Here is a 21,227-nt window from a genome sequence, read left to right on the forward strand (position 1 = left end):
GCTTCTAACCACGCCCTCAAATGGTAATATTGAAGCCACCCTATACCATGCCTCCACCAGCTGTCCTAACAACCCTCAAAGCTGGTTCAATTTCATTTGAACTATAGGAGAAACTACAGCTTTGAATATCAATAAATGTGCTGTTTGTACTGCTAAGCCATTGAAAACTAAAAGATGGCACAAGGTTAGCAAATAGCATCCTGGCCATCATGAGCATCTGCAAACAGATATCCTTCATGGGAAGAACTGTGCAGTTTTGCTCTTCTGAACTAAAAAGTGGTTTTTTTTTGTACAGAGTATACCAGAGCTTCACTTGACAGGCACCAGAGATTTGACGCAGTTTTCTGTCAGAGACAGCAGTCTAGTTCTATTCTCCAGTTAGAAAATTGTGAGTAATCCATTGAGACATGCCAAATTCTTACAAGACCCAACAGAGTGGCTGCAAGGAGAATAAGTTGGAAAGGAGAATACAGATGAACCAGGGTGGCGGCCAGGAAATAGATGGAATTTAGTTCAGACAAGTGCTAAGCGTTATATTCTGGCAAGTTACACAAGGGCAGGATTTGCATCACAAATGGATAGGCCCCCAGAGAGACCTAGGGATGCATAATTCCCTGAAAGTGGTGACACAGGTAAGCAGGTTGAAGGTAATGCTTAACACACTTTACTTCATCAGACAGGGCATTGAGTTGAAATATCATGTTGCAACTGTACAAATCACTGGTGAAACCATATAAGCATTGTACAAACATCCGGTTACCCAACTATTCAAACACCATTAGGCTAGAAAGTGTGCAGTTAAGATTCACAAGGATGTTACCAGGACTGGAGAGCTTTAAGTTATTAGGAGAAGCTAAGACTTTTGCCCCCTGGAGATAGAAAGCTGAATGGTAACCTCAGAGTTAAACAAAATCAAGAAGGGCATAAACATGGATTGTCCCAATCCTGCCCCCGCCCCACAAGGTATAATCATACAAAGACAGAAGACACATAAAAAGGTGAGTGACAGGTAAGATTTAAAAGAGAGCAGAAGGAAAAGCTTTTCACTTAGGGGGCTGGGCATTTGGAATGAGCTGCTAGAGGAAATAGTAGAAGCAGGTACAATAACAATGTTTAGAGGGACAGTAAAGATTTATAAGGAAATCAGCCAAATACTTCTAAATTCTAAACATACCTTGGCCAGCATGGACAACTTGGGCCAAAGATACTGTTCCTATGCTGCATTACTGACCTTATTAAGCCTAGAAACCAGAGATTAGTCTCAGAATAAAGGGTAGGGTAGACCATTTAGAATTGAGATGAGGGAAAAAATTCTCAGAGACATAAATCTTAGAATTTTCTACTGCAGAGGGATACCGAGCATTAGTCTCTTTTGAACAGAAATCCAAAGTGCTTGCAGCATGGTGTGCTTGTACAACTTGGAGCTTAATGCTATCAAATCGGTGGAAATGAGGAGTGACTTATGCTGACAACCCCTACCAGCTCCACCTTGGAAATTAATGGTCAGGCTGTGTTATTCAAATTCCTGGGACCTATCAGTATTAATACAGTGAAGTGAAACAAGCATGTTATGCTCATCATTTGGAAAACACAGCAGAGATTGCTCTTCCTTTTCCAGCTTAAGAAAGTTAACATCTCAAGGTGTATCCTGATGAATTTTTACTCAGCCATCAAGTGTGTTTGACCACCTCTATCACTATTTGGTTTTCCGCCGCCTCCTCCCCAAGTCTAGGTTGTAGTGAGTGGTTCACTCAGCAGAGAAGACCATTGGCTGTCGGTGACATTAAAAGATCTGCTCAATGCCAGAGCAAAGAGCTCAAATGTTACTGGCTTCACCCACCCTAGCAGTCACCTATTCAACAAATTGCCACCAGAGAAACTAAAAGTCCACCAAAACTACGTTATTTCTGAAGCTTCTCTCCTGTAGCTATCCAGCTTCTCAACAAAACTCACTAGGGTGTAATATCCTAGATGTCCTTGCACATCTGTTAAATTGCCTTTCCTGCTCTCCTTGTTCTGTTGATAATTACCTGATCTGTCTCTATGTTCCAACTTATTAAGTTGGGTTATTCACATACATAAGCAGTAAACATCTATACGTTATATCTCCACCTGGACATGCAATTGATAGTACTTTGTAACAAATAGTATGTACAACAGGACAGTCAATATAGCATAGAAATCCAATTGTATCGGTGTGAGTCAATCAGTCTAATGGCCTGGTGGAAGAAGCTGTCTCAGAGCCTGTTAGTCTTGACTTCTATGCTGCGGTACCATTTCCCAGATGGTAGCAGCTGCAAGTTCGTGGTTGGGGTGACTCGGGTCCTCAATGATCCTTCGGGCCTTTTTTTACACACCTGTCTCTGTAAATGTCCTGAATAGTGAGAAGCTCACATCTACAAACGCTGCTGAGCTGTCCACACCACTCTCTGCAGAGTCCTACGACTGAAGGATTCCCATACCAGGCAGTCAAGATGCTCTCAATTGTGCCCCTGTAGAAAGTCCCTAGGATTTGGGGATTCATGCCAAACTTCAACTGTCTGAGGTGAAAGAGGTGCTGTTGTACCTTTTTTTAAACCACACAGCCGATATTTCCGGACCACGTGAGATTCCCAGTGATGTGTATGCCGAGGAACTTAAAGCTGTTCACCCTCTCAACCCCTGATCCATTGATGTCAATATGGGTTAGCCCGTCTCCATTCCTCCTGCAGTCCACAACTAGCTCCTTTGTTTTGGCAGCATTGAGGGAGAGATTGTTTTCTTGACACCACTGGCAGGGTGAAAACTTTTCTGCAGGCTGCCTCATTATTATTTGAGATAAGGCCAATCAATGTAGTATTGTCAGTAAATTTAATTAACAGATTGGAGCTGTGGGTGGCGACACAGTCATGGGTTTACAGAGTGTGAAGGATGGGAATTAAGACACCGCCCCAAGTGGCTCTTATGTTGAGGGTCAGAGGTGAGGAAGCCCAAACTTGCCACCTGCCGGCAATCTGACAGGAAGTCTAGGATCCAGCTGCACAAGGCCAAGGTCTCTGAGCTCCTTGTCAAGCCTGGAGGGAACTATGATGTTGAATGCTAAACTGTAGTCCAAGAACAGCATTCTCATATAAGCATCCCTCCTCTCTAAATGTGTAAGAAGTGTGTGGAGCTGTGGTTATTGTGTCATCTGTTGATCGGTGTGGCAGTAGGTGAATTGTAGGGAGTCCAGTGTGGGTGACAGTATGCTGCAGGTGTAATCCTTGACCAACCTCTCAAGGCATTTGCTTATAATTGAGGTGAGTGCAACAGGACGCCAGTCGTTCAGATATGTTACCTTTACAGGTACAAGGACAATGTTAGTTGTTTTGAAGCAGGAGGGCACTCTACACTGGGAGATGGAAAGATTAAAAATGAGTGGCAGTCAGGATAAAAGGACCAGACAACTTATCATCACTCATAATACTTACAAATGTGCATCCCTACAAACCACAAAGACCAGAACCTTAAAACACCTTATAGTACTAGTGTTAAGGGTTCAATTTTCGCTGCTGTAAAGAGTTTGTACGCTCTCCCCAGGACCACCTGGGTTTCCTCCAGGTGCTCCAGTGTCGTGCCAATGTCCAAAGATGTACTGATCGGCATTGTTCACTGGTCATTGTAATTTGCCTTGTTATTAGACTAGGGTTAAAATTGGAGAATGCTGGGCGATGCAGCAAAAAGGGGCCAACCTCAATAAAACAAATCTCATCCATCATACTGCAAGTAACATACTCTACAGCTATATCAAAAAGTGTCTTCAGATCAACACTGACGTATTACCACTCAGAAATGAAGGGAATTCTAGCATATCCCTTGAGACGAGCAAATTTAGCCTTTAAAAATTTTGACTTTAATCTATCATCGATTTTATGATTTCCATAGAATCATTTATTTTATTCAGGTCCTTGTTCTATTAAAACAAGGCAGAATTTTATTAAAGAAAACCTTCACCTAGCTAAATCTAATTTCTTTCTTCAAATACCAGCATCTTTTTGAAAACAAACACAGGAAGATTGTTAAAAATCTTTCAAACATATTATCACTTCACTGGCATCCCATTTCTAGATGCAAGGTGAGTTTCAGTTTACAATTATGCCCTGACAGAACAGATGGGCTGGTACAGCCATGAACAGGAGCTCAAAACACAAAATGCTATACACATTTGTTATATTAAAGCATGTTAATTCGCAAAGAAAAGCTAAAATCAGCTTCAGCTTTGATAAAAACATCTTCAATTTGATATGGTGAACAGCGAACTGAAGGCAACTTGCAAAACCATATCTGGAGTGCAGTGTACAGTTACCATTTCAACATCGGAGGTCATACAGAGGTTTTCCCCGGTTCCTGTTAACAGATGGAGAGAACAAGTCGGTATCAGTGTAAAAAGGTGGATGCTGCTGAGTAATTTTCTCTAATGTATACTGGAATTTGGGGGCATGCCCCACAATAACAGAACTAATTTAACAGTGAAGAGGAAATTCTTCCCACAGAAATCTACGAAGGCAGTAGTTGAATATTCAAGACGATGATGGAAGTTTAAACTACAGGGAAGGGCAGGTAAGTGGCATTGAACCCATTATCTTACTCATTGATGGAGCAAACTCAAGTAGCAACAGATCTATTCTCATCTCCCATTTCTGATGTTCTATTTTATATTTGACAATTTGCATTTTATTTTGCTTGACACAATTCACATCTTTTTGTCCACACCCTTCCCTGAAACAATTAAGTAGACATTACCGATATTTCTTACAAAACTGCATTGGTCATATGAAGGAAGGAAATGACCCGTTAAAAATAGTAATTCCCTGATGCTTATTCCTCAAGTATTCTGTAACTGCCTCAACCACCCAACTAACACCCACCCAAATATATATGAAGTTTTATCTAATACCAGACTTTCATTTAAATCAACACAAAATGAAAACCTATAACTGACTGCCATAGACTTACAATTTCTAAATTTCCCCTGCCCATCATGTTTAAAACTTGAGCAACACCAACACTTCAGAACAATCAATTCTCAGAGCTGACAATATAACACACACAAAGAACCAGGTAACGCTGACCAGTGAAGGTGAGATGGTGTACCCATCGTTATTCTGATCACATCCGTTAAGCCAGAGGCATTGCATAGACATCAGTTGTTTAAAAAAATCCTCAAATTCCAACATCAGCAGTTTTCGTCACGCAATAAACATATGCATAATGTATTCAAAATCCAACCAAGTCTAACTTTGTGGTCTCATACAAAAGCTCACTCACTACAAACTGGGCTGTACCCTGAGCTATCAAACCAGGGGGTAATGATAATTTTCAACTGTGCCTGTTTGATTACTATACAGAATCTCCAGTTTTCAGATCTCTTGCAAACAGGACTTAAAACTATAAATAACAATTGGCTGCAAACCCAATAAGACAGGTACATTAGATTTTCAACCTTAAACTGCAACTGCTATATGGTGCATGCAGGCTAAAGAGTATCCAGATTGAAAATATGAGTTTCATCCGAAAGCAAAGCAACTGAAGATAAAAAGAAATACAAATTTAACCAGCAGAGTAATTGAAAAATTTCAAACTCTGCTCATTCAATCAAAAGCTGCCCATGGAAGTGGTAGGTACAGATTCAAATGTAACAGTTAAGAGAAGATTGGGTAGGTACATGGATAGCGGGTATGGAGACAATGGTTGAGATGCAGGTTGATGAAACTCAGCAAATGACCAGGTCTTCCGGTAAATGAGCTAAAGGGCATAGTTTTGTACTGTAGTACTCTATGACTACTAATTCCAAACCCATATACTTTTATTTAACTACTTTATACATGTCAGCTCTACTACTGACTGATACAATGTCCAGCAATTAATGACTGAAAACAGAAAAGCTGTCTTTTAACCTAAGTAAATTAAGGACTCTTGCAAGCTGCAGGTCAAATAAAAGCAGATACAGTAACTATCAAGCATGTTAAATGAAGAGCTTAAAGATAAAAGGATCACAAGACATAGCAGCATGGCAGAATTATTCAGACTACTCAACCAGACAGACATTCCAAATTACTTATTACAGGTATGCTCCATGCTTGATATCTAAAGATACAAAGGATAAAAGGACTATTTAAGTCAAATAAGTATTTAAATTCTAATTTCTGAACTCTACAGAACAGCAAGAACATGCCCAATGCAATTCACTGGAAATAGACTGAATTAGTAATGTCAGCCATAATAAATTAACTGGTGTGGAACAGTTAAGGAGTGGTTCTCAAATGGAACAACGCAAGCAGCAACTCCTTTCCAAATAATGGGCAATAGTAGAGAGCAACAGCAAACAGACTGATAAGACTGAGCCCTGTTGATAACATTGTTTAAATGTGATATGATCCAAACTAAAAGCTTAAGCTCCAGTTGAAGCTTGCTGAACCAGAATAGACAAAAAACACTAGGGATTCTGCAAATGAAGACAAACTGAAGAATAATTAAAAATTAAAAATTTAGACTATTTAATTACCAAGTAACAATTCATAGTTTTCAGTTTGCCAATTTGCTAACAAACCTAATAAAAATGCTTAGAAAAGTTTTGTGTTAAGTTCATTTACTAAATCCACCCAACATCTAGGTTACAGACACAGTCTATCACACAAATACCAGCAGTCCACAGAAAAGCTGTGCCATGAACAATTATTACCTGCCACCTTAATCGTAAATTATCTTAAACAATCTGAAGTCCACAGATGTGGTTTGAAAACAGTAATTCCTAAATTGAACTGCGGTGTCCAGTTTTTCCAACTGCAAGGACTGCAGTACACTGGAAAGCTTTCTCTGAAATTATTGAATCTGAGAATTTAGATTTTTAACAAGTCCCTCCCACTGTCAGTACAAGTACTGCTGACATCACTGCTGCTGGAATCCTCTACAGCTAATATTATGGGAAACGGGCAGCAGCAGGCACCTTCACTTTGCAGATCATAAAATCCAGCCCACATCTCCAGACTAACCATTTTTTTCTGTAAATGTACTAAAACTCTTTTGCTGTTTGACATCACTGATTTTAATGTATTCAAACACTGAATCTAAAAGAAAAAGTGATCATAAAAATTGAGACAAAAGCAGTTAATGAAAGTTAATCCCAACAAGCAGATTAACATTAAATATTTCAATACCAATATGGCTGTGTTTTTTGGACATTTTATTTGGCAGAATACACTGTTTAAATGTGACTTCTGCCACTAAAATAGTGGTGACATTAACTTAAAATGACATAGCTATAACCCTAACACAGTTGGTTAAATGTTTAAATGTTAACTGCAAAATGTTTTTGTTCGATTACATGTACCATGGCTACTGAAAGACAAACATTCAAATGTACTGGATTTGGTGGTTTTTAAATATCCACTTGCTCTTTAAAGATAATCTTGTAGTTACAGTCAATGACCGTTACAAACTCAACCACAGCAGTATGGATCCACTGAACAGTAGAGTAGTGTATCTAATTCAATTAATTGCCTTTGAATGCAAATATTCAGTTTAAAAACTCCAGAACTGGATGGATAAACATGTCATCTCCGATAACTTGATCTGAATCTTAAGAATTAATGACATTTCCTTTAGCTGGCTTTAAGAGCTATTGACATTGTAAGAATCTTAAAGATAGCTCCAGAAAATAATCCCACAAATAATAGGTATTCTGAGGCATGTACTAAAGTAAACTTTCACTCGAGGAACACCTTAAATCAGAATACAGCTGGAATAGCAAAATCTGAATCAGGAGCAACAGAAAATCTGAAATGTCTTTCACAAACATTAAAACGATGATTCACCCAACATTTCAGCCCATGTGATGGAACATCCATTTCAAGTGCAAAGACAGGCTTAGCATCAGACATATTCAAAGGTTCATTTATTATCAAAGTATGTACGCAGTATACAAGTCTGGATTCTTCTCCAGACAGCACCAGAACAAAGGAAAAAAGAACAGCAACAAGATCAACTCCCAAAACCCCTCCCCTGCATCAAACACAAGAATTTTGCCCCCACATATCCTCACACAAAGAAACTAACAAAAAATGCAGTAAGAACATAGACCCCAAACACCCCCTCCCCCCCCCCCCCCACACACACAAAAAAACAAAATCAGGCAAAAACACAGAATATAAAAAACTAAGACTGAAAAACATCCACAGTCCATATCCAAAACACAGAAAACATATTTAAAGGATTAATGGCTTAATGCTCAATTCCACTATGCCCAACACTAACCAACTCAACTTCAGCACTGCTCACTCCCCTTCGAACCTTACCCCCTCCACTCTCTCTGCACCAATCTTAACCTTGCCATGAAACCCTTAGACAAAGGAGGTCCTGTTGTAGTGTGGCAAACTGACTTCTACCTTGCTGAACCAGGTAGTAACTGTCAGACACCTCCTCTTTCTTACCCCTTGAAGAGGACCGCACTCCAGAGAACTCTCATCCACTGCAACCACTCATATTTCCCTTACCCCACATTGCTTGCTTCTACCTCCCAGCCACAACTTGCCCCACTTAATTTGTGTCCTCATAGCTCAAATCTATTCCAACCCCCCCCAACCAAGCTGAGTCACTTCCCACCTACTGTACATATACAACACTTCACATGCTCTTGGTCTCATTTTCCCCATGCTTGTCCAGTCCATATACACTTTTAACCCCCATCAATGCAGTCTTAAAGTGCTCTGCTTCTTTCTCAAGAACCAGATCCCCTCCGTCTGGCAGAACTGGTCCTCACCCTCAACAATTTCTCCTTCAGCTTCTCCTTCCTCTTCTCCTACCAATCTGGCTTCACCTATCACCTTATAGCTGTCCTCATTTCACCTCCTCCCCCCCCCCCCCACCACCCTTTATTCTGGATTTCCCCTTTCTCTTCCATTCCTGAATAAAGGTTTTGGCCCAAAATGTTGACTGTTTATTCCTTTCCGTAGATGCTGCCTGACCTGCTGACTTCCTCCAGCATTTTGTGTGATGCTACTGCATTTCCAGCATCTCCATAATTTCTCATTTCAATTAGGGTATTATTGTATTTCTTTCAACTAATAGCTCCTAATACTCAAATCTTCATATTCACAACCAGCAATTTTAAAAGAATGGTCTAACACTGAGTGAAGAGGAATAACCCATGTAATGTCATAACATTCATTTTAACTGGTGCAGCAGCAAGTTAAACTTTGAAGCTTAGGTAAGTAGGAGACAATTAGAAATGCATCTAAAAACATCTAAATGCAATACACTAATAATTTCATAATAACTCAAAGCAGATTGTGGTCCGGAATTCTCAGGAAATGCCTTTAACTGAATGAAGAGAAGCTTTAGTTACCATTGTAAATGTTTTTATTTCTAGCTCCTCAATCCCCACCTAACCCACTCTGTCAAAATGAAGAATATGACCACAGATACAAAACGCTAAATACTCACAACATATTTAATTGTATTACAAATAATTATGCCAATTTAGAATACTCAATAGTAACCTTAAAAAAAAGGTTATGCTGTTCAATGTGGAAAATTTCAAATTAAAATGAAAAGATAACCAATTTGTATCTCAAATTACATGAACTATAAAAACCTCCAAGACTGCCTTACAATACACCTGAAAACAGCATAACCATGCATCACAGGTTACTGGGTTTCAGCATCTCTGAAGATCTAGGCTCAACATATTGATGAAATTACAAAGAAGGCATGTCAGAGTTCGCATTTCCCCAGGAGTTCTGGGAGACTTGGTATGTCAATGACGCTCAAAATTCCTACAGATGTACATGAAGAGCAATCTAACTGGCCACATTAGTCTGGTATGGAAGGGCTAATGAACAGCATTAGAAAAAGCTGTAATAAGTTGTAAGCGGAGCCAGCTCTATCAAGGCATCAGCCTCCCCAGCATGCCTAAAAAAGGTGGCCGCCATCATCCAGCACATGCCCTTTTCTCATTGCTACCATCTGGGAGGTGGTCCAGGAGGCTGAAGTCACAATCTCAATGCTTCAAGAACAGATTTCCCCCCTCTGCCATCAGATTTCTGAATAGACAATGAAGCCATGTACACTACCTCACTAATTTTTAGTGTGTTTTTTTGCTCTTTTTGAATGACTAGTTTATTTTAAAAATATACTGTATTTCTCATTGTAGGTTATGTTTTTTAAATATGTATTGCAATGTACTGATTGACACTGGAAAAATTATTTAAATGCACTAACATGGGAGAATCTTGAAACATCAACAGAATGTTCCGGCAAATTTGCTTAGCATCCAATCTGACTGCAACACCTGAAACATAGCTTCAGGGATTTTCCTTCTTTTAAAGGATATATAGAAATTGAATTGTACACACTAAATACTCCGTGAATAGTTATTTCCAAATATCCTCCTTTGAAGCTGACTGGTTCCCTAAGTACCCATACTCCTTCATAAGCACAGATAAGATTCTTAAATGGTTAAATCAGCTTGCCAATAGGATTACAGTTAAACTTATTTACAGTTTTCTCAGTTGCTAAATTCCACCCCTGAAAGAGGCTAATAATTACGGTAACATTAGCCTCCTCTGTGTTGGCAGAGCTGTTGGGATTACCAATCCTGAGGAATTAATGAGTTCAGATGTAAATGACACATAGCCAGGTTGAGTTCAGCATTCAAAAAGCTTTCCCATTATCTAGGTCACACGACAATGAATAGATTGGAGATGGGACCATCTTTGAGTTACCAGAGATGGCAAGCAGAAACTACAAATTCACAGCAGTTTCACTAATGGACTAACTTCCATAGCTTAAGACTACTGATCCAGTGACAAATTTCAATCACACAGCAAATGCAGAAATAAGTGCATCTGAAATTGAAATGGTCATCTTCAAATCAAACAGTTAAAAATCCAACTATTATTTTTTCAAAAAACTTGTCCTTTCCCAGTGCGTGGTACACAACTCCAGATCTACCAATACAGCTGATGTTAGTAATTAGGAGAATCTTGAAATAGCAGGAATCTCTATTGGCAGGCTACTCATTTGGAAAGGACATAAAGCAACCGTATTACGAGAACAGCTATCTCTCAAATTGACTGATGCTGCCATATGCATTAACACTTAAAACACAAGTGCAATGGTTATATATGCTATTTGCTTATCTGTTATATAAGAAAAATTCCTGGGGTGCTTAATCTCAACTAATATCTCTTCCCCATTAGTCACCACACTAAGATTTTACCTCCTTGGCTCCACTATCCTAAGCATTAAAAATTTCCCCATTGGGGCACTGAACATTTTCTAATCAACTGTATTATACAGCAAACATCCAGTTACTCCAAAATCACTCCCTTTGAAAAAGGAGAGGGAAAAAAAATTACCATCGGAAGAATTTCCCCCCAACAATAGCCTCCATATACCAAGTAAGCAAACAAGTTTCTCCTTTGGCCTCTGGGGAAGGAAGTTTCCAATCTAAATAATCATCTTAACCTAGGAGCTCTAACAATTTAAAGGAATCTTAACATTCAGTGAAAGTGCCTTAGAGGACCAATCCAGAAAATAAACAAGGACATATACAGAGAACCCCTGCACCACATAGGGGTTGTATTCCTGAAGAGGCATCTATTTAACTACTTTCCATAATGCAAACCCACTTTTCCTAAGTGGAGATACAATTCTCTATGATTTTTTTCTCATATTAAACCACTTGAACAAACTGACTCACAGCTGAGGTCAACATTAGACTTGGGCAAGGAATGGACAAAGCAGGTAGATTTTGAAAGAACTTAGAAGGGGGATATCAGGAGTCAAAAGAATAAAGTAGATTAGAAATTAGTGCATGGTGGGTGATGGTGAAAGCTCAACGATTTAGTGAAATAAAGAAAATGCCAAGAGATTATACTTTTGGAGCAGGTTTAAGAGTTGGTCATGTTACTGTGGGCCCCCACAATGTAGTTCATCAAAGAACATAGCAGAGCTACACTCCTAAGATGCCTGTGCACTTGCCCTTGGATTGGAGAGGGCACAGGAAAGGACTCGGCTGTAACTGCTAACCCAACTAGCCAATGTGTGATGCCATATCCAAAGCCCAATAGTACCAAACGATTAAGAAAAATTGACTTTATGTTAAATTTTATTCCACATCATGAACTTCTGGGGTATGACTTGTGAATTCCACAACAAAAGTCTCCATTACCCGAACCGTGAAAATGTAGGGATCAGCTTACAATGATTGGCAGAAACTAGGCTTGGACATCAATTCAAATGGAAGGTTATAACTTGAGCATTGTTTCTTCAACTGATGCTGTTTAACATTCAGACTTTTTAAAGCCCTTTTTGTAAAAACAAATCTTCATAAAACACAACATATGGATCACAGTAGCATAGTGGTTAGGGCAACAGTTTGGAGTTCAATCTCACCATTCACTGAATTCATACACCGTCCTCATGGAAAGTGGGGTTTCTCCAGATGCTCTGGCTTCCTCCCACATTCCCAACACGTACAGATTAGTTAATTGGCCTTTGTAAATTGTCCCATGATTATGCCAGAGTTAAATCTGGGGTTGCTGGGCGGTGTGGCTTGAAGGGCCGCACTGAATCTCTAAATAAAAAATTAAATTACAACTTAGAAATAGGAGTGATTAATGAAAATATCAAGTTTATGCAGATCAATTAGGATCTCTTTGGAATATCCTTCGGCATTGTTATAGCTGCCAGATGGTACAAAAAAACTAGGACACATTCAACAGGGTTGAAGATTGTTTTAACAAGATCAGAATAGGGTCAAAATACCTGCTGCCTTTGAAAAATAAGCTAATTTATCAATGGAAAATGAAAAAGAATGATCTGGGATAGAATTTTCAACTAAAACTGTGATGCAAATTAAACCTGTACTAGTTAAATTGGAAAGTGACCAGATTTGAGCTTTTGGGGCTTAGGTGACAGACTATGCAGACGAGTTCCCACAATTCTGACTCCAAGGCTTGACATCCACACTACCATACCAATAGTTAGCTCCACTATGCAGGAAACAAAAAAATAAGCTACTTTTCTCAAACACTAACCCACTTCCTTTCTGCCATCTGTTCACCATGACAACTAATAATTGGATCTGTCAGATCATTTGATTAAACACCAAGACCTGAAGCCACCATCACATCCCTCTAGAATTTTGTTCTAATATCTGTTTCCTAGAAATCCTTGCAGTTTACTTACACTTAACTTGACAATAAATTTAATCCTAAAAAAGCTTTAATCTCTCCCAATTCATGCCTTTCTGCAAAATTTTTAACAATACAACAGTTGACAGTTTTCATAATACTCCAGCTTCTTACAATGGTAGTCAATTTGTCAGTGGTCTTAATCCACCTTTAGTGTCTCCACATTATTATAAATTCCTCTAAGTTTCACGTTATTTAATTTAGTGTCATCACCGTTGTCCAATATTATTCCCCCACCCCCAAACACACTCCAGTACTTTCAAACTGAATGCCCTCCATTAAGCTTCAATGTTCACCTCAAGTTTCTCAACAATTATATATAGCAAACTGGAACATACCCAATTAAAAGACAACCTACCCCCACCTCTGAGGCCTATACAATCTCCACTATGCACTTAAAATCTGAAGACTTGCCATGATTTTTAACTTAAAATTAGGTAATTGAATTCCCAATTTCACATTAGCTTTAGTTGCAAGAATCAGAAATTAATGCCTTAAAATCAGTATTAAAATGACACAAACCTTTTTAAAAAAATATTAAGAGTGAGCTATGGTAAGTCACATATTAACTGAATTGGCAAATTCCAAAAATATTTCAACCAGGAATGAGAGGATATCTTCAGATGCTGGAAATGCAAGCAACACACACAAAATGATGGAGGAACTCAAGCCAGGCAGCATCTGCAAGAAAAAAAAAGTTGATGTTTCGGGCCTAGACCCTTCATTAGGGTAGGTGAAGTACTATATTGATAACTAAGCCCTAGAAATTATCCTTCTCCAAATTTCCCAGAACACAAACTCACCTAAACCAGGAATATGCTTGCCTTCCAGGATGCAGGAACATAAATATTAACCTACAGCATCTTGATTATGAACATGCCTAATTTGTTTTAATGAAAATTGGCATCATTTTGGTTTCCCAGGTGGCAAATTGGATCCTGCATCCAAGCTTCTCAAAAATTTAACATCTTTTGCTGACTTCAGCACTAACTCTGGAAAAACACTACAAACGCAATACAAGTATGAAATATGTGGAATAAATTTTGATTCGAAGTCTGTAGCTGGTTAAAGCAGTTTTACCAATGCCTATTATCATATCCACATGAAATGTCCACTTTGTGCCCCACTTACCTATATTAACAAACTGCACATCATTATGCAATGGGCTGCAAGGTCATTCAGGATGCAAAGTTATTCTTCACTAGCCACACATAATAGGTGTCAACTGCAATCTCAGTCAGTAGGAAATTAGGTGATCCTGGTTACAAAAGAAATTGAGGTGCTACAATGTGGATTCCTGTTTACACCTCATGACATTAGTCTACTTGATGAGTGTTCTGAGAGGGTATGGCTGCTGTCATTTGTGGATGTACATAAAATTGAAATCAAGGTTCAAACACTTGGTTAAATCTCTACATTTGAGATTTTGCACTCCAGTTAAATAAATGGGATGGAAAAAAGCAGAAGTACCACCCACATAACTGGCAGGCATATGTCAAAGATGCCTTAGTCACAGATCTTGTGGCATTTTCAATCTCACGAGCCACTGTGATGTATTTCATGAGCTAAATGGTTTAGGATGAGGAGGGGGATAGGACATGGAACATAACCAAAATAAAATCAAGGATATAAGTGCACCAAACTACAGACAAGTCTATGCAAATTAAAATTCTGAATGTCAGACCAGTTTAGAAGTAGACAATAAATTTTTGTTACTATGAACAATTCAACTTCCCACTCCATATTTACCCTCAAAACAGAATGGATGAACCAATGATTAGCTGGTGGGTTAATTAATATCAGGGTTAGACAGACTGTAGGTCCAGGAAATCTTGAGCAACACACAAAATGCTGGAAGAACTAAGGTTATAGGCAGCTGGGAAATAAATCTCAGACCAAAACATCAAATATATATTTGATGCCATAGATGCAGCCTAACCTGTAGATTTTTTTTCCAGCATTGTGTGTGCACGTTAAACAGATCAAATTTTATTTAGAGATACAATTTGGAACAGGCCTTTCAAACCCAACAAGTCGCATCACCCAGCAACCCACCTACTGATTCCTAACCTAATCATCACAGGACAATTTACAATGACCAATTAACCTACTAACTGGCACATTTTTGGATTGTGGGAGAAAACCCACACAAGTCATGGGGAGAAAGTACAAACTCCTTAAAGATTGTACCAGAATTCAACCCCTTGCTCTGTCACACTAACTACTATGCTACAACGGTGCCCAAATGTCCAACTCTGCCAGTATGACCCAGCTCCTGCAGCCCATTAAAATTAGCCAATTACTTCCCAATAGTAATATGAAGATCAACAATGCCTTGACTTTATCCAAGTATTAAAGAAAACACATGGGAGACTTGTTTACAAATTAAGCTTTATTTGTTGCAAATATGAACTGTTCACAATTATCCTAGTCCTCTGCAGCCCACCATTTCACGCTGTTGCTCAATTTAAATCTACACATTACCAATTTCAGAATAGGTAACACGAAGAGTGCTGGAATCAGTTTGTGATCTCCGCAGATGAGATGCCTGAAAGCCATTAGGGCAAGTACTTTTAATATACAAATGGAGCCTGCTGAAAATATACTATTTTTTCTCTTTAAAATGCTTCACTAAACCATTTGTAACTGGATAATTATTTTAGCTAAAATACACAATGAAATCAGGTATGCTAATATGGTTAGCATAATAGACCAGGTATCCACATCTCAAGCTAATTCCAACACATCACATGCTGCCTGTGAACCAGTGGCTGCATAGATGTATTACGCAGTCTGCTTATGCCACCCACGCACCAGAATAATGGCAGTACTGGCAAAAATCGCTGTGGAGCTGTACTTAATCAGCAAAAATGAGAAAATCAGTATTATGGCAATGACTGAAATAGTTAAGTTTGATTCAAGATTACAAGCCTTTTAGACAAAACACTTGACAACCTCCCCCAAAATTGCAGCAATACTAACCCAGCCTGTTAGCTTTCTGAATGTGAAGCTAAAGGCACAACACCATGAATATCTCAAAGACACATAGGACACAACTTTGTTAAAATACCAAATAGTCCCTATTATAGCTGTGGAATATACCATGAAATGAACAGATAAATTACACCATAAAACAAAGTTAAATTAATAATCTCCCTGTAATCACAAAAGAATAGGTCCCCACCCTTCGAACAGAAACTGGACAGAAATATACAATGAAATGAACCTAATGCCATGACACTGCTAAACGTTAACAATAGCATCATTTGATTGTATAGTTGAAGGACTGGAGTTTTAAAATATTTGCCACAATTAACAAATGAACAGATGAGCTGTTTGGTTAAGATTTTTTTTTAAAATATTAAATAGTAGAATTTTGTCACTACTCAACCCGAAGTTACACATTGGCTGTGGTGTATAATCCGTTGAGAGATCGAAAAAGAAACAGCCCATCAACCTATACTATATGTAAATTCAACAGTGAAGCCGGTGGGGAGGAGACATAAAAATATTCAAAAAAAAAGCAAAAACAGCATGTTGCTGGACTTGAAAAATTCTTTGCCCCGTTGCCTAGCATGTGTTCGCCAAGAATGACTTGTAACTTCCGCCTCGGTAGAGAAAAAAATCCTATTGTGCAGTTACCCAAGTATGATATAGAAAATTATCCCAATTTTAAATTTCTGTCGAACACAGCTTTAAACACTGAGGTTTGACCCATTCTCCGAGTGGGACAAACGCCAATAAAAGCCGAGGAGCGACCCTGCCCCCTTGCACTGACCCCACCATGGATGCAGGAAACCTCTCTCCGCCATTCTGGGCGGGGAGGAGGGGAATCAGGTCGAACCGGTTTCGGAGGCAGGGACTGACGAAAGAGTCGGGAGAATAAAATGTAAAAGAGGAAGCGGCGGGGGGCACGCGGTAGAAATAAATGGGGGAGGGGGTGAGAGTACATGCAAGAGAGAGGCGCCTCGCTATGCCGGGGAAGGGAGGGGTCGGCTCGGTGCGCAGCGGGCTGGCTGGATGATGGTGGGTGTTGGTACGGATCACGGATCAGACACCACCCCACCCCACCCCGATCGTGCCCGACCCACAGCCGGGGGAAGGGGCGGACGGGGAAAGCAGAGGAAAGCGAGCGCGGGCTCCGAGCCGCCGCCGCCGACGGCTGGCCGCCATTTTGTGAGTGGATGGAGCCGGCGGCCGGGGGCGGGGAGGGGGGAAGCAAAAACCCCCTCCCTCCCCGCCCCGAAACATCGCCCCTTCTCCCCATCACTCACCGTCATAGCGCTCGGCCTGCTCGGCCAGCTTGGCTTGGTAGACCAGATCCTCGCGTTCATCCATCTTCTCCGGCGGGGGGGTAGCTGAGGCGCTCGACAGGGGGGGGAAGGAGGGTTTTCTCTCTGCTGAGAAAGGGGCTGATCGAGCTTTACTTCTTCAATCCGCTAACGAAACCAAATAAAGCTCACGGATGATTTCGGCTATTCTGTTGCTGGGAGGGAGGTGGTAGTGGAGGTGAGAGAGCGGGAGAGTCACCGAGCTACGAGCGCCGTGCTCAGGAAGCCGCCGACACACCAGCCTCGCACCCGCCGCCGAGCAGCTGCCAAAATGGCGGACCGACAGAGTGTAGTGCCGGGCCGGGCCTGCCGGGCGCTTGCGCCTCAGCACCTCGGCTCCGACGGTGATGAGGTTGGCGCACTTTTTTCCTTGCGCTCCCACTCCCGGCTTCGGTGTGGGCACGCACATGCGTAGCGGGGAGAAAGGAGTGCGGCGGAAGGATATCGGTCCAACCTTTTCCCCACCCCTCCTCCCGCCCGCGAAAACAGGCACAAAGCATAGTGCCGGGCACCGCGCCCTCGGTGCCTCGCCCGAACCGTCCGCGAGGTGCACCGGCGCAGCAGCGAACAGGCACAAAGAGAAGATGAGACCGCGGTATCAGGTCGCCTTCAGAAAGTAGTGCAGCTTTCGGCGGCGTGTGGGAGCCGGGATCGCGGTGAGTGCACTGAGGGAGCGTCGCGCTACGTGTGGGGGGTACTGAGGGAGCGTCACGTTGTATGTGGGAGCATCCCGCTGTGTGGGGGTGCTGAGGGAGCATCCCGCTGTGTGGGACGGTACTGAGGGAGCGTCCTGCTGTATGTGGGAGCATCCCACTGTGTGGGAGTGCTGAGGGAGCATCCCGCTGTGTGGGACGGTACTGAGGGAGCGTCCCGCTGTATGTGGGAGCATCCCGCTGTGTGGGACGGTGCTGAGGGAGCGTCACGTTGTGTGGGACGGTGCTGAGGGAGCGTCACGCTGTATGTGGGAGCATCCCGCTGTGTGGGGGTACTGAGGGAGCGTCGCGCTACGTGTGGGGAGTGCTGAGGGAGCGTCGCGCTGTATGTGGGAGCATCCCGCTGTGTGGGACGGTGCTGAGGGAGCGTCGCGCTGTATGTGGGAGCATCCCGCTGTGTGGGGGGTACTGAGGGAGCGTCGCGCTGTATGTGGGAGCATCCCGCTGTGTGGGACGGTGCTGAGGGAGCGTCGCGCTGTATGTGGGAGCATCCCGCTGTGTGGGACGGTGCTGAGGGAGCGTCGCGCTGTATGTGGGAGGATCCCGCTGTGTGGGACGGTGCTGAGGGAGCATCCCGCTGTGTGGGACGGTGCTGAGGGAGGATCCCGCTGTGTGGGACGGTGCTGAGGGAGCGTCACGCTGTATGTGGGAGCATCCCGCTGTGTGGGACGGTGCTGAGGGAGCGTCGCGCTACGTGTGGGGGCATCCCGCTGTGTGGGACGGTGCTGAGGGAGCGTCGCGCTGTATGTGGGAGCATAGAGGGAGCGTCGCGCTGTGGGGTGGAGACACGGGGGGGTGACTGAGGGAGCATCGCACAGTCATTAAGCCATAGCCTGGTCCGGTCCTTAAGTTGAATGATAACACTCCTGCAAGTGTCTTTGCCAATAATTATTTATTATGAATATTGAATATCTGGTACTGCCCGTTGTTTGTGGGATCTGCATTGCCATTACACTGCCCCAGGGAAAGCAGACTCTCTGAAACACCAAAGCTGCAATTGGGAGAGGTCCCACAACATTCTCCTCAGAGATTCTGCAGATGCTGGAAATCCAGAGCAACACACACAAAATGTTGGAGAAACTCATCAGGTCAGGCAGCATCTATGGAGGAATAAAGAGTTGACATTTCAGGCTGAGACCCTTTAAGAAGTCATGCTTCCTTGACACTGCCCCCTCCCAGGCAGAGCTCCCTCAGCACCACTCTCCCAGGCAGAGCTCCCTCAGCACCACTCTCCCAGGCAGAGCTCCCTCAGCGCCACTCTCCCAGGGCAGAGCTCCCTCAGCGCCACTCTCCCAGCGCAGAGCTCCCTCAGCGCCACTCTCCCAGCGCAGAGCTCCCTCAGCGCCACTCTCCCAGCGCAGAGCTCCCTCAGCGCCACTCTCCCAGCGCAGAGCTCCCTCAACACCACTCTCCCTGACTGCCCTCTCACGCTCCACATTTCACCGGTGGGAAGTCTTTGGCAGAGCTTGGGCTCTTTGCAGGTGTTCTTTGGACTACCTGGCCTGGGTAGAGGAAGATAATTCAGATTCAGGGTTACTAAACTGTGGGTATGCTATGTTGGTGTCAGAAGTGTGACAACACCTGGGGCTGCCCCCAGCACATCCTCTGACTGTGTTGGTCATTGACACAATCGACCCATCTCTCTGTATGTTTATCACGTGTACATCGAGACATGTGTTGTTTGTATTAACAACTGACCTAAGGATGTGCTGGGGGCAGCCCGCAAGTGTCACCCATCATTCTAACACCAAAGTAGCAGGCACACCGCGTGGCCGTGGACTGCATTCATGTTTGTTAGCAAGCACTTAAGATGAAGGGAGGTAGATTCAAGGGAGATGAGTGGGGCGAGTACTGGACACGGTGGGTGCCTTGAATTCACTGCCAGGATGTGGGGAGATGTTGTGCCAAAACAATTAAATTAGTAATCAAATGACTAAACTAATCCCTTCTGCATACACAATATCCATGTACTTCCATTTTCCTCACAGTCATGTGCCAATCTAAACGTCTCCTAGAAGTCCCTAATGTGTCTGTCTACCACCATCCCAGGCACCTGCCACTCTGTTTTTAAAAAGAATCTTGCCCCTCACGTCTCCTTTGAAATGACCCCACCTCACCTTAAATGCATGTCCTCTGGTATTAGACAATTCAGCTCATGGAACATACTAGTTTTTGTCTGTTCTATCTCTGCCTCTCATAATCTTATAAACCTCTATCAGCTCTCCCCTCAGCCTCCGTCACTCCAGAGCATGTGAACACATATTAGATGTTGATGGAATCAAGCTTGGCTCTAATCACAGATCACTGCTGCCAGACTTGGATCACTGGATCATACAGTAAGACGCTGGTTTTGGTTGCAAAGCACCAACGTTAACCAGGAGTTACCACAGGGAAGAATTAGGCTATTTGGCCCATCACATCTGTTCTACCATTCTATCATGGCTGCTTTATTGACCCTCTCAATCCCATTCTCCCGCCTTCTCCCCGTAACTTTGATGCCCTGACTGATCAAGAACTCTTGCTTTAAATACACCCAATGACTTGGCCTCCACAGCCATTTGTGACATTAAATTCCACAGATTCACTATCCTCTGGCTAAAGAAATTTCTCCTCTCTGTTCTAAAGGGATTGTCTTCTATTCTGAGGCTGTGCTATCTGGTCCCAGGCTCCCCCACGACAAGGTGCAAGGAAAAATAGCATGAAGAGTCTGTATTATTACAAAATGAGCTGCACTTGGTCAGAGGCAGATGGCTGTTATGGCTAAGAATGTATATATCACCCCCAACATCTTCCCGCCACTTTAACAGTGATAAGAGTTCCTCTTCTCTTTTCCTACCACCCCATGAGCTTCTGTATCCAACATGTCATTCTCTGCAACTACTACCATTTCCAAAGGGATCCAACCGCCAAACATATCTTTACCTCACCCCCTCTCTCTGCTCTCTGCAGGGATAACTCCCTCTGTGACT

General features: G+C 42.3%; 1 protein-coding gene and 1 long non-coding RNA gene across 5 annotated transcripts in view; one reads left to right on the forward strand and one right to left on the reverse strand.

The window, feature by feature from the left end:
- ywhae1 (tyrosine 3-monooxygenase/tryptophan 5-monooxygenase activation protein, epsilon polypeptide 1) overlaps nucleotides 1-17,844 on the reverse strand; it is a 36,864-nt gene extending 19,020 nt beyond the window's left edge. For 2 of the 3 annotated variants that reach the window (XR_012099859.1, XM_073052997.1), the window contains exon 1: nucleotides 17,489-17,844. Coding sequence is in view for 2 of the 3 variants with exons in the window: in XM_073052997.1 (XP_072909098.1) it covers nucleotides 17,489-17,552 (64 nt within the window). In the remaining variant the exon portion in view is untranslated. The remainder of the gene's footprint in view (nucleotides 1-17,488) is intronic. The other variant, XM_073052996.1, reaches the window with a different exon arrangement.
- Nucleotides 17,845-18,083: 239 nt separating this feature from the next.
- Nucleotides 18,084-21,227, forward strand: part of LOC140731531 (uncharacterized) — an 86,347-nt gene continuing 83,203 nt past the window's right edge. Inside the window, exon 1 of one of the 2 annotated variants that reach the window (XR_012099860.1) lies at nucleotides 18,084-18,201. This is a non-coding gene — a long non-coding RNA (uncharacterized lncRNA). The remainder of the gene's footprint in view (nucleotides 18,202-21,227) is intronic. The other variant, XR_012099861.1, reaches the window with a different exon arrangement.

This window comes from Hemitrygon akajei, chromosome 8, assembly GCF_048418815.1.
Source record: "Hemitrygon akajei chromosome 8, sHemAka1.3, whole genome shotgun sequence".
NCBI lineage: Eukaryota > Metazoa > Chordata > Chondrichthyes > Myliobatiformes > Dasyatidae > Hemitrygon > Hemitrygon akajei.